The sequence below is a fragment of the Hevea brasiliensis genome, chromosome 3, assembly GCF_030052815.1.
Source record: "Hevea brasiliensis isolate MT/VB/25A 57/8 chromosome 3, ASM3005281v1, whole genome shotgun sequence".
Classification (NCBI taxonomy): domain Eukaryota; kingdom Viridiplantae; phylum Streptophyta; class Magnoliopsida; order Malpighiales; family Euphorbiaceae; genus Hevea; species Hevea brasiliensis.
This window is the reverse complement of record NC_079495.1, coordinates 107,120,765-107,136,888: the sequence shown is the minus strand read 5'-3', so window position 1 is coordinate 107,136,888 and position 16,124 is coordinate 107,120,765. Positions and strand designations below refer to the sequence as shown.

Sequence of the window (16,124 nt, the reverse complement as noted above, 5' to 3'; positions counted from 1 at the left end):
GCCTCAAATTCCCTACACAGAAAAGTTCCATTGGAGGAGTGACCTAGAGGAAATTGCAAATTTTTCTACTTTATTCCAAACGTCGTCGTTCAACCCATCTAAAATTACAATTTCGTTAATATTTTAATGTAAAAATTGTTATTTAAAGTTCTTACACTTTTTTTCACTATTAATAATTTTATTTTTTTATTTTTTACATATGAAGAAAGTAAAATTAATATCACAATTTCATAAGAGCACTCATTTAAATATGAAAAAAAGCTAATGTTGAGTCATTATTTTTAAAATAAGAAGAAAATAATTTGAAGACTGTTTTTGCTCTTGAAACTTACTTATAAATCCCCATCAATACTTTTTAGGCATGTTACTCAAATCAACCTTAACGTGCCATGCGCATATCCTAAAAACTAATATAAAATATAAATATTTTCAAAATAAAAATAAAAATAAAAATATTTAAAATATATTTAATATTTTAATATTCATATAAATATACAAAAAAAAAATTTCATAGATGTGACACGCACGCACGGTAACACGCGTTTTAAATACCAATTAATGTTAAAATTTGGGCCTCTCATAGCTTAGGCTTTTAAAAACCCAAAAAAGGAAATCTTTGAAGCTCAAGCTTTTGAACAAAATTGAGTGTTTTTTTGCATAGTTAAAAATTATTTTAAGCGGCGTTTAATAATTAATTTGTAAGAAATTATTTTAAGTGGTGTTTAAATAATTAATTTGTAAATATAATTTGAGAAACAATAACTTATAAATCAAGCACTTAGAAAATTTCCAATCACAATAAAAAAAAATAGAACATATTAATAAAATACAAATAATAAATAGTTAACTTCATTGAAAAATAATTAAATAATTAAAATTTTATATCATTTAAATGATTAAATTTTGAAAATAAAAATTAATGAAATAATAGACTATCCATTTTTTAAATTTGATTAGTCTAAATTAAGTCAACATATAAAATAGATTTTAATTTTATATTTTTTAAATAATTTTAGGTAATTAAATTAATAAATATTCTTATATAATACATTTTTTTTAATTTTTTTAATTAAATGGGTCAATTGACTCCACTCAATATAAGTGAGTTCCATCTATATATTAGTTTAATATTATTAATATAGATAAAAACTTTAATGTTATTGGTGCATATAATTTTTTTTAATTTAATTATAATAATTAATTAATATTATTTTTTATTTGATTTTAATTAAAATTCAATATAACACCCCTATATGCATAGTCTGGTATATTACACTGTTCCGGAGATCGGTATGGGTCCGGACAATTAAGGGGATTAGAATCACATTTAAGACACTTAGAAAAACCTTGAATGAATATAAATAGTGATTGCCAGATAGTTAAGTATAAATAAGAAAAACAAAGCATAAAAGGTTAAATGAGCCGAGGGTCATAGCGATGGGTGACCTTACCGGGAAGTACTGTGAGGTCAGTCCTAACCCTACTTTTAAACTGAAAAATGTGACGTCGCGATCCTAAGGACTATTGCGAACCTAGCGGAAAAGAGAAACTCACAGAAAAGAGCTGATAAGTAGGTCAAATAATTAGGTCAGGGATTCGAAAAAAATATCGAATTATTTACAAACCGAATCAGACCGGCAAGGGGCAAATTGGTCAGTTCACCCCTAGAGGTGACTCCTGACCTAACTGTCCAATAAAATCAGAGAAAAGAAAATTTCGAAATCTAGAATTAAATTAAAGAACAATAGAAAAATTAAAGGAAAAGGAAAAACAATGAAAATTGGTTTTATTACATCATTTAGGTGACATCATGTATGATGTCAAAATGAAATTTTAATTATTGGAATTTTTGACCAAGTCAAAATTAACTTAAATTAGACATAAAATACATAAAAATTAAAGGAAAAATCACTTGTCTTCCCCCAAGAGTTTCAGCCAACTCCTCCCTCACTCCCATCTCCATTTCCATCCTCCATTAAAGCTTAATGCAAGCTTTTAATCCCATAAATTAGCCCTAAATTCCCCAAAATTACTCTATAAATCCTTGCTATCTTCACTTGAGAAGGAGATTGAAGAGGAAAAAGAAAGGAGAAAAGGGAAGAATTGAGGAATTGGAAAATCAAACAAAGGTTAGTGAGCTAAACTTGTAAATTCTAGTTTAATTTATTTGTTTCTAGTTAAAGTAACTTAGAATTGATGAAAGAAATGAAATAAATCAAGTGGGAGGACTCATAGTGAAATTCGGCTAGCAATAAGGGGGGGTAGAAATTTCATGATTTGATGAAATTGAAGTGTTAATTAGGTTGAACGAAGTATGTAGATTAAAGATCTACACTTTGATTTCATTAAAGTGAATAAAAATTAGAATTAGGGTTCTTGAGTGTTGAAATTGGGAGAAAAATTGGAGAAAATGGTCAATTGATGCAAATGACCTTAATTGAGGTTAGAAATGGTCAATTGGGATCAATTGTGATGTGTTTGAATGAATAAAAACAAAATGCAATTCGGATTGGGTAGGGTTCCTAATCTGACAGCTTGACATAGGTCCCTTTCAGGGACCAAAATTAAAATTTTACCAACCTAATTGGTGTGAGGCCAATTGGGAATGAAAATAGATACATGGGGTTTTTATTGATTTGGAGAAGGCTTAAAATAGTGTTCAAAGAGATGTCTTATGGAATGTGTTAGAATAAAAGAGGGTATCTATTAGGTACATACAAGTGTTGAAAGATATGTATGAAGGAGCAACTACTATTGTGCGCACAGTGGGAGGGGACACAAGAGATTTTTCAATCTCAATTGGATTACACCAAAGATCAGCCATAAGCCCTTACCTTTTTACATTAGTTTTAGATGAATTGACAAAACATATACAAGAGAGTATTCCTTGGTGCATGATGTTTGCGGATGATATTGTTCTGATAGATGAGACACGAGAAGGAGTCAATAGAAAGCTAGAGCTTTGGAGAAGTACTCTAGAGTCAAAGGGTTTTAAGTTAAGTAGAACGAAGACAAAATACATGCATTGCAAGTTCAGTGAAGGCCAAACTGGTGATAGGGAAGGAGTTAGTTTGAATAAAGTGGTACTGTCCCAAAGTAATCACTTTAAATATCTAGGCTCAGTCCTTCAAGTAGATGGGGGATGTAAGGAGGATGTTAGTCATAGGATTAAAGCCGGATGATTGAAGTGGAGACATGCCACGGGAGTTTTATATGATTGCAAGATTCCCAATAAGTTGAAAGAAAAATTTTACCGTATAGCCATACGACCGGCTATGTTATATGGTAGTAAGTGTTGAGCACTGAAAGAGTCATATGCGTCTAAGATAAGAGTTGCAGAGATGAGAATGTTAAGGTGGATGAGTGGCCATACTAGACTAGATAAAGTCCGTAATGAGAGTATTAGAGAAAAGGTAGGAGTGGTACCAATTGAAGATAAGTTGAAAGAAGGGAGATTGAGGTGGTTTGGTCATGTGAAACGTAAACATACGGAGGCTCCAGTTAGACAAGTAGAGCACATTAGGTTAGAGGATAGAAAGAAAAAAAGGGGTAGACCTAAATTGACTTGGAGGAGAGTAGTACAACATGACCTAGAAGCATTTCACATTTCTGAGGATTTAACCTAAAATCGTTTAGAGTGGAGAAAGTGAATCCATATAGCCGATCCCAAATTTTTGGGATAAAGGCTTAGTTGAGTTGAGTTGAGTTTAAGATTAGAATTAAGTAGACATGAATTTATTTATTATTGGATTTATTATAAGTTGTGATACTGAAACACTGTAAATTGTGTGTTTCAGTTGAAAAGAATACAGGAAAAGAACCTAAATCACCGAGTCAAGGCCTAGAGGCGACTCGCACGAGGTTTATGCACAATATAGAATTTTTCTGTAAATTTTCTTTGGCAAATTGTTTGAATGAATAAATTGTGACTTATTTGTAATGGAAATTGTGATTTAATGGAACAATATGCTTTTGACCTAAATTGTTGAAAAATTTAGTGGTATGTGATGAATTGCAAATAAATGTTTAGAAAATTGTTAAGATAGTTTTGAAACCATAGTGTCATGACCATATATCTGAATGCCTCATTAGCATGACTAGTGGGAGGAAATAGTTTTGAATTCCCTCTCTAGCCGAAGTGTTAAGGTGTGTGCCAGTAGAGGAAGAAATTTGAATGGATACCTATAGTTTGAGCTAACTAGCCTTGGTATGCCTCATATGCCTCTGGCTATTGAGATGAACACTATATTGATGGCATGATATGATTGTATATTTTTATAAAGTTTGTTTTGTGACTTATGAAACAAAAATGCTTTGATTAAAATTCAAAATTGTGTTTTGCATCTATTTACTGACTTCATCATTATAATTGGATATTTGTGATTTAATAATGCATAAAGGAGTATTTTTAGTATGTTGTGCACCACTGAGTCATTGTACCCAACGATGGCTTTTATTGCTGTCGCAAGTAGAGAGACTAGTAAAGCAACCGAGTGAGCTGCTGAAGATCAAGAGATAGAATACCCTTTGATAAACTATGGAATCATTCTGTAGAACAATCAGTAGAGGTTGAGGCACAAGGAAAAGCCCCAACTCTTCAGAATGTGAGTGGGTCAGCCACTCCGGCTCCTCCAATACTGCAGTTTCCAGCACAATTTGCCCAGCAGATGGCTACGATGTTTCAACAAATGGCTGGAAGTATGCCTGCTCAAGCTCCACTTTAGACACCAGTGGTGCAACCTCAGGCTCCAGCCAAACAGTATGATAAACTACTGAAGTTTGGGGCTACAGAGTTTAAGGGTACAGTGGACCCTTTAGAGGTAGAGCAGTGGTTGGAGAGAATGGATAAAGTGTTCAAGAAGCTGTGCTGCACAGATGAATTGAAATTTGAGTATTCAGTGTCATATCTGTAAGGGGATGCGTATGATTGGTGGAAAACCATCCCCCATAGCTTGCTAGAACCTCCAGTACTGACATGGAAAGACTTCCTCAGAGAGTTCAGACAAAAGTATGTCCCCGATGCCTATATGGACCATAAGCTACAGGAGTTCTTAAGCCTGAAACAAGGAAGCAGATCAGTGACAGAATATGAAAGGGAGTTCTCCCGCTTGAGCCACTATGCAGGGAGTTTATTTTCTACCACCAGAGAAAGGTACAAGAGGTTTGAAATCAGCCTGAAGCCTAGTCTGAGGATGTAAGTGGTTGGATTCAGACATAATAACTTCTCTGAACTCATCTGTCAAGCACTTGAGTTAGAAAGAATTGAGTCAGAAGGGGCACCGGTGAAAGAGAAAACAGAGAAGACAAAGAAATTAGAAAAAGAGAAAAGTGGAAAGTCAGCGGATCAAAGTTCCAGTGGCAATAATAGAAAAAGAAAGAAATTTAGGGGATCAAGCAGAGGTGAAAGGTCTGGTAGGGGTAGATTTTTTGGGCAGAGACCCCCTTGGTCTGGTCAGCAGACGACTAGGAGTTCTCACCCTCCTTGCCCTTGTGAGACATGTGGTAAGAGTCGTAAGACTCATGGTGGGATATGTTATTGGGCTTCGGGAGCCTGTTTTAACTACGGGGGTACGGGGCATCTAGCTTAAGACTGTACCAGTACTCATAGATTTGGGCCACCTCCTACTACTGCAGAAGGATCCACTCAGAGTTCTGCTATCAGAGGTTCAGAACCAGTTAGCAGAGGAAGAGGCAGAGGTAGAGTCAGCACTTGAGCAATCGAGTACAGAAACCGATCGAGAACAAGGTAGTGCTCCGGCTAAAGTCTACACTATGAGACAGCAGGAAGAAGCTGAGACTTCTGACATTGTGGCCGGTATATTCTCTATCTCTGATCAAGATGTATTTGTATTATTTGATCCGGGTTCTACCCACTCATATGTAAGTGCTAGCATCGTTAGTTCCCTTGCTATTCCGTGTGTCAAAATGGATTTCGAAGTGTTAGTAACAAGGACGTTAGGGTAAGAGGTCAGGGTCAACAAAATGTATAGAGATTATCCTTTGGTGATCCAATGACATATTTTTCTGTCAGATTTGATTAAAATGCCCTTCAGAGATTATGATATCATCTTGGGCATGGATTGGTTAGCCAGGCATCATACAATGATAGACTGTAGATTGAAGACAGTCACTTTTGGTCTCCCTTTGTACGGTAATGTGGTGATACACGGGGAGAGGCAGTTATTGCCATCAAACATCATTTCCGCTACACTAGCCAGGAAGATGATCAGAAAAGGGTATGAAGCATATTTAGCACATGTGATAAACACCCAAGTGGGGAGTTTAGCATTGGGGGACATCCCTACAGTATGTGACTTTCCAGATGTATTCCCTGATGAGTTGCCAGGATTACCTCCAGAAAGAGAGGTGTAGTTTGATATTGATGTAATGCCTAGTGTGGACCCAATCTCCATAACACCATACAAAATGACACCAGCAGAATTAAAAGAGTTGAAGGTACAGTTGCAAGAGTTGCTTGATAAAGGCTTTATTCGCCCTAGTGTGTCACTTTGGGGAGCGCCAGTGTTGTTTGTTAAGAAGAAAGATGACACTCTCCGCTTATGTATTGACTACCGGCAGTCGAATAAGGTGACAATAAAAAATAGATATCTGTTGCCCCGCATTGATGACCTGTTTGATCAGTTAAGGGGTGCAGCTATGTTCTCCAAGATTGACCTGAGATCGGGTTATTATCAGCTGAAGATGCAAGAGCAGAGTATTCCAAAAACTACCTTTAGAACTCGATATGGCCATTATGAGTTCCTGGTCATGCCATTCGTGTTTATTAATGCTCCAGCTGCATTTATGGATCTGATGAATACTATCTTCAGACCATACTTAGATCAGTTTGTGGTGGTGTTTATTGATGACATCTTGGTGTATTCAAGGAGTGCAGAGGAGCATGATAAACATCTGCGAATTGTGCTGTAAACTTTAAGGGAGAAACAACTATATGCAAAATTATCAAAGTGTGAATTTTGGCTGAAGGAAATATCTTTCTTGGGGCACATAGTATCTGCAGAAGGCATTAAGGTAGATTCCAGCAAGATTGAAGCTATCCTTAATTGGAAGCCACCCAGGAATGTCACAGAAATTCATAGTTTTCTGTGTTTAACTGGATACTATCGCCGATTTGTGAAGGAGTTCTCTATGTTAGCTTCTCCACTGACCAAGCTGCTTCGGAAAGATGTGAAATTTCAATGGACGGAAAAATGCTAGCAGAGCTTTGATGAACTAAAGAGATGTTTGATTGAAGCTCCAGTCCTGACTTTACCTACCCCGGGTAAAGAATACACAGTTTATAGTGATGCTTCTCATAATGGGTTAGGCTGTGTACTGATGCAAGATTGGAATGTTATTGCATATGCATCACGCCAGCTAAAACCGCATGAGAGGAATTATCCAACACATGACTTAGAGCTTGCAGCTATTATATTTGCTCTTAAGATTTGGAGACACTACTTATATGGGAAAAAATGCTAAATTTACACAGATCATAAGAGTTTGAAGTATCTGGGCATCCAGAAAGAGTTGAACTTGAGACAGAGGAGATGGTTAGAACTGATTAAAGATTATGATTGTCTGATAGACTATCAGCTAGGAAAAGCTAATGTGGTGGCTGATGTCTTAAATTGCAAGACTATGACAAGTCTAAGAGTTTCTCCTTTGTCTTTGGTACATGAGTTGAGAGCATTGTATGCTAGCTTAGAGATTAATGATGAGGGGCAGACAGTAGTTGTATGGCATGTACAGCCAGTGTTGATTGATCAGATTAGAATGACTGCTCAGAATGATGAAAAATATCAGAAGCTACTGGAAGAAGTCTGGCGGGGCAAGAGAACTAAATTCTCAGTGAGAGGTGATGGCCTACTGCTACACCAGGGCAGAATGTGCGTTCCTAATGATGTTGACTTGAGACAGATCATTATGAAAAAAGCACATGAGTCTCCTTTTGTTATGCACCCTGGTGACACTAAAATGTACATAGGGCTAAAGGAGCATTACTGGTGGATGGATATGAAAAGGGATGTAGCTGATTTTGTCTCCAAATACCTAACTTGTCAGCAAGTGAAGGCAGAGCATCAAGTACCAGCTAGTTTGTTACATCCATTGCCAGTATCTGAGTGGAAATGGGAACGGATAACTATGGATTTTGTAATGAGACTTTCGAGGACACAGAAGAACCATGATGCGAGATGGCTCATAGTTGTGATGACCAAGTCTGCTCATTTTCTGCTAGTCCGGATGGACTACAGCCTGGAGAGATTGGCCAAATTGTACATAGATAATGTTGTAAGGTTACATGGAGTGCCAATATCGATTGTATCTGACAGAGATCCTAGGTTCACTTCTAGATTCTGGGGTAGTCTTCAGAAAGCCCTAGGAACTAGATTGAACTTCAGCACGACATTCCATTCATGACAGGATGGCGATCGAGAGGGTATCTGAGATATTGTAGGATATGCTAAGGGCTTGTGTAATTGAGTTTAAAGGTAGTTGGGACACACACTTGCCTCTGATTGAGTTTGCTTATAACAAAGCTACCAATCAAGCATTAGGATACCTCCATATGAAGCTTTGTATGGCAGAAAGTGTAGAACTCCTTTGTGTTAGGATGAAATGGGCGAATGAAAGATGATTGGGCTAGAAATTGTTCAACAAACAGAGGAGAAAATTAGATTGATCAGCGATCGACTCAAGGCTGCAGCAGACCGTCAAAAGTCCTACATTAATCTAAAGAGGAGAGATGTTGAATATGCAGTGGGTGAAAAAGTATTCCTCAAGGTTTCCCCTTGAAAGAAAATTATGAGATTTGGCAGAAAGGGAAAATTAAGTTCTCATTTTATCAGACCATATGAGGTTCTGGAAAGAGTGGGTCCTTTGGCATATCATTTGGCACTACCTCCAGAGTTAGAGAAGATACATAACGTCTTCCATGTGTCCATGTTGAAGAGGTATAGATCAGACCCATCTCATGTACTACCAGTAGAAGAGATTGAAGTAAATCCATACCTCACATATGAGGAAGAACTCATAGAGATTCTGGCTTATGAGGTGAAGCAGCTGAGAAACAAGCAGATACCGCTGGTAAAAGTGCTGTGGAACCATCACTTAGGCCAGAAAGCTACTTGGGAATGAGAAGAGGACATGAGAAAACAACACCCACAGCTATTCAGAGACTGATACCAGGTAAAATTTTGAGACAAAATTTATTTTAAGGGGGAAAGAATTGTAACACTCCTATATGCATAGCTTGGTATATTACACTGTTCCGGAGACCGGTGTCGGTCCGGACAATTAAAAGGATTAGAACCACATTTAAGACACTTAGAAAAACCCTGAATGAAAATAAATAGTGATTGCCAGATAGTTAAGTATAAATAAGAAAAACAGAGCATAAAATGTTAAATGAGCCGAGAGTCACAGCGATGGGTGACCTTACTGGGAAGTGACTGCGAGGTGAGTCCTAACCCTACTTTTGAACTGAAAAATGTGACATTGCGGTCCTACGGACTATTGCGAACCTAGCAGAAAAGAGAAACTCATAGAAAAGAGCTGATAAGAAGGTCAAATAATTAGGTCAGGGATTCGAAAGAAATATCGAATTATTTACAAACCGAATCAGACCGGCAAGAGGAAAATTGGTCAGTTTACCCCTAGAGGTGACTCCTGACCTAATTGTCCAATAAAATCAGAGAAACAAAAATTTCAAAATCTAGAATTAAATTAAAGAACTATAGAAAAATTAAAGGAAATGGAAAAACAATGAAAATTGGTTTTATTACATCATTTAGGTGACATCATGTATGATGTCAAAATGAAATTTTAATTATTGGAATTTTTGACCAAGTCAAAATTAACTTAAATTAGACATAAAATACATAAAAATTAAAGGAAAAATCACTTGTCTTCCCCCAAGAGTTTCAGCCAACTCCTCCCTCACTCCCACCTCCATTTCCATCCTCCATTAAAGCTTGATGCAAGCTTTTAATCCAATAAATTAGCCCTAAATTCCCCAAAATTACTCTATAAATCCTTGCTATATTCACTTGAGAAGGAGATTGAAGAGGAAAAAGAAAGGAGAAAAGGGAAGAATTGCGGAATTGGAAAATCAAACAAAGGTTAGTGAGCTAAACTTGTAATCTCTAGTTTAATTTATGTGTTTCTAGTTAAAGTAACTTAGAATTGATGAAAGAAATGAAATAAATCAAGTGGGAGGACTCATAGTGAAATTCGGCCAGCAATAAGGGGGGGTAGAAATTTCATGATTTGATGAAATTGAAGTGTTAATTAGGTTGAATGAAGTATGCAGATTAAAGATCTACACTTTGATTTCATTAAAGTGAATAAAAATTAGAAATAGGGTTTTTGAGTGTTGAAATTGGGAGAAAAATTAGAGAAAATGGTCAATTGATGCAAATGACCTTAATTGAGGTTACAAATGGTCAATTGGGACCAATTGTGATGTGTTTGAATGAGTGGAAACAAAATGCAATTTAGATTGGGTAGGGTTCATAATCTGGCAGCTTGACCTAGGTCCCTTTCAGGGACCAAAACTGAAATTTTACCAACCCAATTGGTGTGAGGCCAATTGGGAATGAAAATAGATACATAATGGCACATTTTCTATTTGGAAACCATGCCCAGAAAATGACATTAACATAGTGAACAATTAGGTCAAATCTGGGTAATGTGCACTGCCTCTGTACAATAATGACCAAATAAATAGTGTTTGTTCATTTGGTCATAACTTGGGCTAGACAGGTCCAAATGACCTGATTTTTGTGGCATTGAAAATGTATGACATAGCACTACAGCTTTCATGGAGGACACCAACCCAAATTCTGCGCATAACCAAGTCATTTTGCCACCCAAATTTAGTTGTCCAATACTGCCAGAACCTAAACAAGCCCAGAATTCTGGGTTAAGAACCAATCTGGCTAGCCTTATTCAAATGACCATATTTTGGGCTACAAAACTCCAAATGAAGTGATTCAAAAAGGAAATTAAAAATAAGACAATAAGGAACAACTTTGATGAAGGACACTTAACCAAATTCTCACAGTAAACAGGCCAATGGAACAGTATAAAACATGGCACAAAAATTAAAAATTTGAAATTGTTATTAGGAGACCTAAAAAATGAAGGGGCAACCAAAACTAACAAATTAAGTACCCAAAATGTGGTATGTGGATGTAATTGGAATTCACATACCTATTAAGCATGAGAAAGTTAACATTTTGACTTGAATAGTACTATAAATAGTAACCCCGAAATGCAAATTTTTAAGAACATGATTTTAAGCATATTAAGATTAGAATTAAGTAGACATGAATTTATTTATTATTGAATTTATTATAAGTTGTGATACTGAAACACTGCAAATTGTGTGTTTCAGTTGAAAAGAATATGGGAAAAGAACATAAATCACCGAGTCAAGGCTTAGAGGCGACTCGCACGAGGTTTGTGCGCAACATAGAATTTTTCTGTAAATTTTCTTTGGCAAATTGTTTGAATGAATAAATTGTAACTTATTTGTATTAGAAATTGTGATTTAATGGAACAATATGCTTTTGACCTAAATTGTTGAAAAATTTAGTGGTATGTGATGAATTGCAAATAAATGTTTAGAAAATTGTTAAAATAGTTTTGAAACTATAGTGTCATGACCATATATCTGAATACCTCACTAGCATTACTAGTGGGAGGAAATAATTTTAAATTCCTTCTCTGGCTGAAGTGTTGAGGTGTGTGCCAGTAGAGGAAGAAATTTAAATGGGTATCCTTAGTTTGAGCTAGTTAGCCTTGGTATGCCTCATAAGCCTCTGGCTATTGAGATGAACACTATATTGATGGCATTATATGACTTTGTGTTTTTATAAAGTTTGTTTTGTGACTTCTGAAACGAAAATGCTTTGATTAAAATTTAAAATTGTGTTTTGCATCTATTTACTGACTTCATCATTATAATTGGATATTTGTGATTTAATTATGCATAAATGAGTATTTTTAGTATGTTATGCACCACTGAGTCATTGTACTTAGCGATAGCTTTTTATTGCTGTCGCAAGTAGAGAAACTAGTAAAGCAGCCGAGTGAGCTGCTGAGGATCATAGTACTACCTTGGATCTTTTGTCGGGTATTATATTATACCCTTATTGTATATCTTTATTTTGGTGTAAATGACTGTATGTACATTGTAAATTAGTCTTGAGCAGTTTGTACATGAACTGTAATAATATTATTTTTGGATTTTTTACTGTAAATTTATACTGATGAATGTAAATTAATTTTTCTTTAATGGAATATGAATGAAATTATTTAGCATTATTTTTGAAGATATTTGAGTTGAAAATTGACTTGAATTGTAGAGTTTGGGAAAAATTGTGATGGATTGAGCTATGATGGTGGTTGATTTTAATGAAGTGCATAAATTGAAAGTGTTTTCTACAGGTGAAAATTTTTTGTTTTTCTCAATTATAGCTGGCACTCTGCTGAAATTTTTTCAAAATTTGTGGAAAAATAAAAATGGACAAAAATTTTACATAACTTTTAAACTTCAATTAAATGTTTTTAATGCCTGCTAGAAATGCTCACTACTTTCAAAAAGTAAGAAAATTATTTTAAAATCTCTTGTAGTGTATTTAATGGGTTATCGGTAGACGGAATCGGTAATTCATTAGGTATACTACTGGATCATGTTATGCATTACAGAGGGGTAAGGTGTGACATTCAAATTCAAAGTTAATAAGTTAGTTTATTTAAAATTCATTGGCATGGTGTTAGTGTCTTATAAAAGGCTATTTAATTGTTTTAAGTACATGAACATTTTACTTTTCTCTCATACCGTACAACTAGAGGTCATATAACAACCTATATAATAAAATAGAATTTTTTTTTTATGTTTAGTTTATTATAAATTTAAAACATAAAATATAAAATAAAATTTATTTATTAAATACATAAATCTCATATATTTGTATTTTAAATCTATACCAGAGGAAAGGAATGTATACTAAAGAAAAGAATTTCCCAAATAAAACATCCTACACCCAGACTTCATGGCTTTATATTTCAAAGTAACATTAAAGTCAGCAATAAAAGAAGAAGAAGAAGAAGCAGGCAGGCTTGGAAAAGCATGGAAATCTTTGGTCTTAGCTATTCTTAATTGCAAGCAATAATAAGACAATTGGCTTGGAGCTATTATTCATCAATTCTGAGATATTCTGATAAATATAGGTGCTTTTCACCTCTTAACTTATTAATAGTTTATAAAAATAAAACATCATACTATATAATCAAGAAAAAGCTTACAGATTTCACTAAGAGGCTAATTATGCCTTTTTTTGTAGAATAGTTTTAATTTTTTTTTAATTTGTCCACATTCCAATAATACCTTAAATTCTATTACCTTCACTTTTCTCATGAGTAAGAAGGTAAATAAAGTCCAAGTTATCTTCTGGGGTGAACTTTTATCCTTAGCTCCAAAACTGGCTTCCAATTCCATCACTAGATGCAGACTTCTAAGCCACACAAGTGCAATTTTTCCATCATTTGGCATGACAATCACTAGGAGAAGAGTTCATATAAAAATCAAAATATATATTATATTCATTCAAATCAAAATACCCTCTCTTTGGCACCAAAATCTCTAAACCATTTATGCAATTGATACACTTTTCAGTTAGGCAAACTGTGGTTGAATTCTTGGATTTGTACTTGCATGGACCAGTAGTTTCAAATATCCAAGTACTAAAATTATCTCTCTGTTCCAGAATGAACACTGTAATTTGGCCTAATGTGTCAAAGTCCCACCTGGATAATACGAACTTAGTTTTGATGGAATATGAGAAGTACTTCTCCCCCTCTTCAAACTTTGTTGCAGCATCATAAACCTACTGCGAGTTCAGAGATTTATTCTTGATCATCACTTTAATTTAGGTAAGTGGTTATCTTCGTTGTTTTACCTAATTTTTTTTTAAGCTGAGTTGCATGGGCACATAAACAGAGCAAGAAATCAAAAAATAAATTTTGATTTTTGGGTTTTTGAATTTTGATATCCATATGTTATATATTATATTAACTTTAATGATATATGCCCCCTTTAAAGTCTTAATGTCCACATGCCTACCGAAGATGCTACAAAACATTGCATTCCCTTTCCTGACAAGGAGTAGGAGACATGCTACAAAGTTACTTCACCCTCAGGCCTCAGCTAATATGCCCCCATGCACTCAACCCCTAAAACAACTCCCTTCTTACTCGTCACTCCAAGCAACCCCAAAAAACTTGACCAAGAATTAAGAACAGAGAAAAGATTCAAACATCAAAAAAGCAAAACCAAAAACTTTCAATTCACATAAACCACAGAAGCGAGTGCACAAAAATGCAAAGAAGATTTGAATTTATCTGATTTTCCCCATTTCACTCATCACCCAAATAGCTCAATTGAACATTGAAGTTAAAAACAATAACATAATGATAGGAACACAAAGAAGTTAGCAGCATTGAACCTACGATAAAGTAAATGAAATAACGTAAAAAGCAAGAAAACCCTTGATAGCAAGGGACAGAGTGATTAGAGACCTGGTCGGGAGAGTCCGGGGGAGGTGATAGAGTGCGGCGAAGACCAGTGAGGGAGGAGTAGACGTAGAGGATTTCAGTGTTACGATAGGGTGTCAAGTAGGCACCTTTCCCTGGTTTCACTTCAGCTGCTCTCCCTAACACCTCTCCTGGTGTCACCATCTCTTCTTCTTGTTCTTCGTCTTGCATTCTCTCTGATTCTGTCTCTGTCTGATTCTCTTCTAGATGGAAACGGGTAGGCAGGTTACTCGTGAAAATACCTTATTAATTTAGCATTAGAATTATTAACTAATTAAAATACTTTTTAACTTATTTCTATTCTAATTAGAATACATAATTATCAAATCAAACAGATTATATTAACTAACATTAATTGCTCACTACACTTGTATTTTTTGTTTTATCCAAGCTTCCTCCACGAATTCCTCACCCCTTCCTTTAAACTCTATATACAAATATTTTCAATTTCAATCCAATTCGATAGTTAATTTAATTTTAAAAATGTGAAAAAAAAAGTTATCCTTTTTTTTTTACAAAAACGATGATGGGATTTTTAAATTTTTAAAAAATGACATTATTTCATAAGACAATTATTTAATTATTATTTTAAGGTTTTCTATTAAAATAATAATATTATAAAAAAAATTTTAAGTATGAGAGAAAAGTAATTAATTTTTTTAATTGTAAATTAATCATTAATTAATTTATAATATATTTATATTAGCCTATTTGAGCAAGAATTCACTATTCACATTGTCTAGGGCTATTATTACTCTGTTTAGTAAATTTATAGATAGATATCAATAGATTTATTCAAATAAAATCCTAATCTTGAAAGGATTATAAAATCCCATATCAATTAAAGCTCTTACATTGATTATTAAATTATATTTTACGTATAAATTATAATTTTTAAAAAGTATTTTCTATGTATATACACGCACATAACAAACAATATTAAATCATATTATGCATATTACAAATAAAAACACATAGTCTAAAATTAAAAATTAAATTATTAAATATTTTTATTATTAATTTATAGGTAGGAATCAATAGATGGCTTGAACTTTACGGACTTTGTGACGTTAATTCATGTCTGCGTTTAGTGAGTTTGGAACTAAGAAGAAGAACAAAAGCTAAGTAAAAGATACATTCAAATAAAATTCTAATCTTGAAGGGATTGTGATATAGTTAAAGTTTCTACATTGATTATTAATTTACCATAAGAATCATTAACTAATTAAAATACATTTATTTCTTTCCTATTTTAATTAGAACATATAGTTGTCAAATCAAATAGATTATATTAGTATACATTAATTACATTAATGGGTCGGTTATAAACTATATATAGTGTTGAGTGAGGCTTGTTGGAGCTTAGGAAGTTGAGCATAGAGCAACGTATCAGAAAGAAAAAATTCATCCGCCCTCTTCAAACTTTGTTGCAGCATCATAAACCTACTGCGGGTTCAGAGATTTATTCTTGATCATCACTTTAATTCAGGTAAGTGGTTGTCTTCGTTGTTTTGCCTTTTTTT

At 34.3% G+C, this 16,124-nt stretch overlaps 1 protein-coding gene across 1 annotated transcript in view; it reads right to left on the bottom strand.

The window, feature by feature from the left end:
• Nucleotides 1-14,834, bottom strand: part of LOC110668126 (uncharacterized) — a 34,282-nt gene extending 19,448 nt beyond the window's left edge. The window contains exon 1 of the mRNA XM_058144437.1: nucleotides 14,587-14,834. Coding sequence (XP_058000420.1) covers nucleotides 14,587-14,772 — 186 coding nt within the window. The 5' untranslated portion in view covers nucleotides 14,773-14,834. The remainder of the gene's footprint in view (nucleotides 1-14,586) is intronic.
• Nucleotides 14,835-16,124: the final 1,290 nt, after the last annotated feature.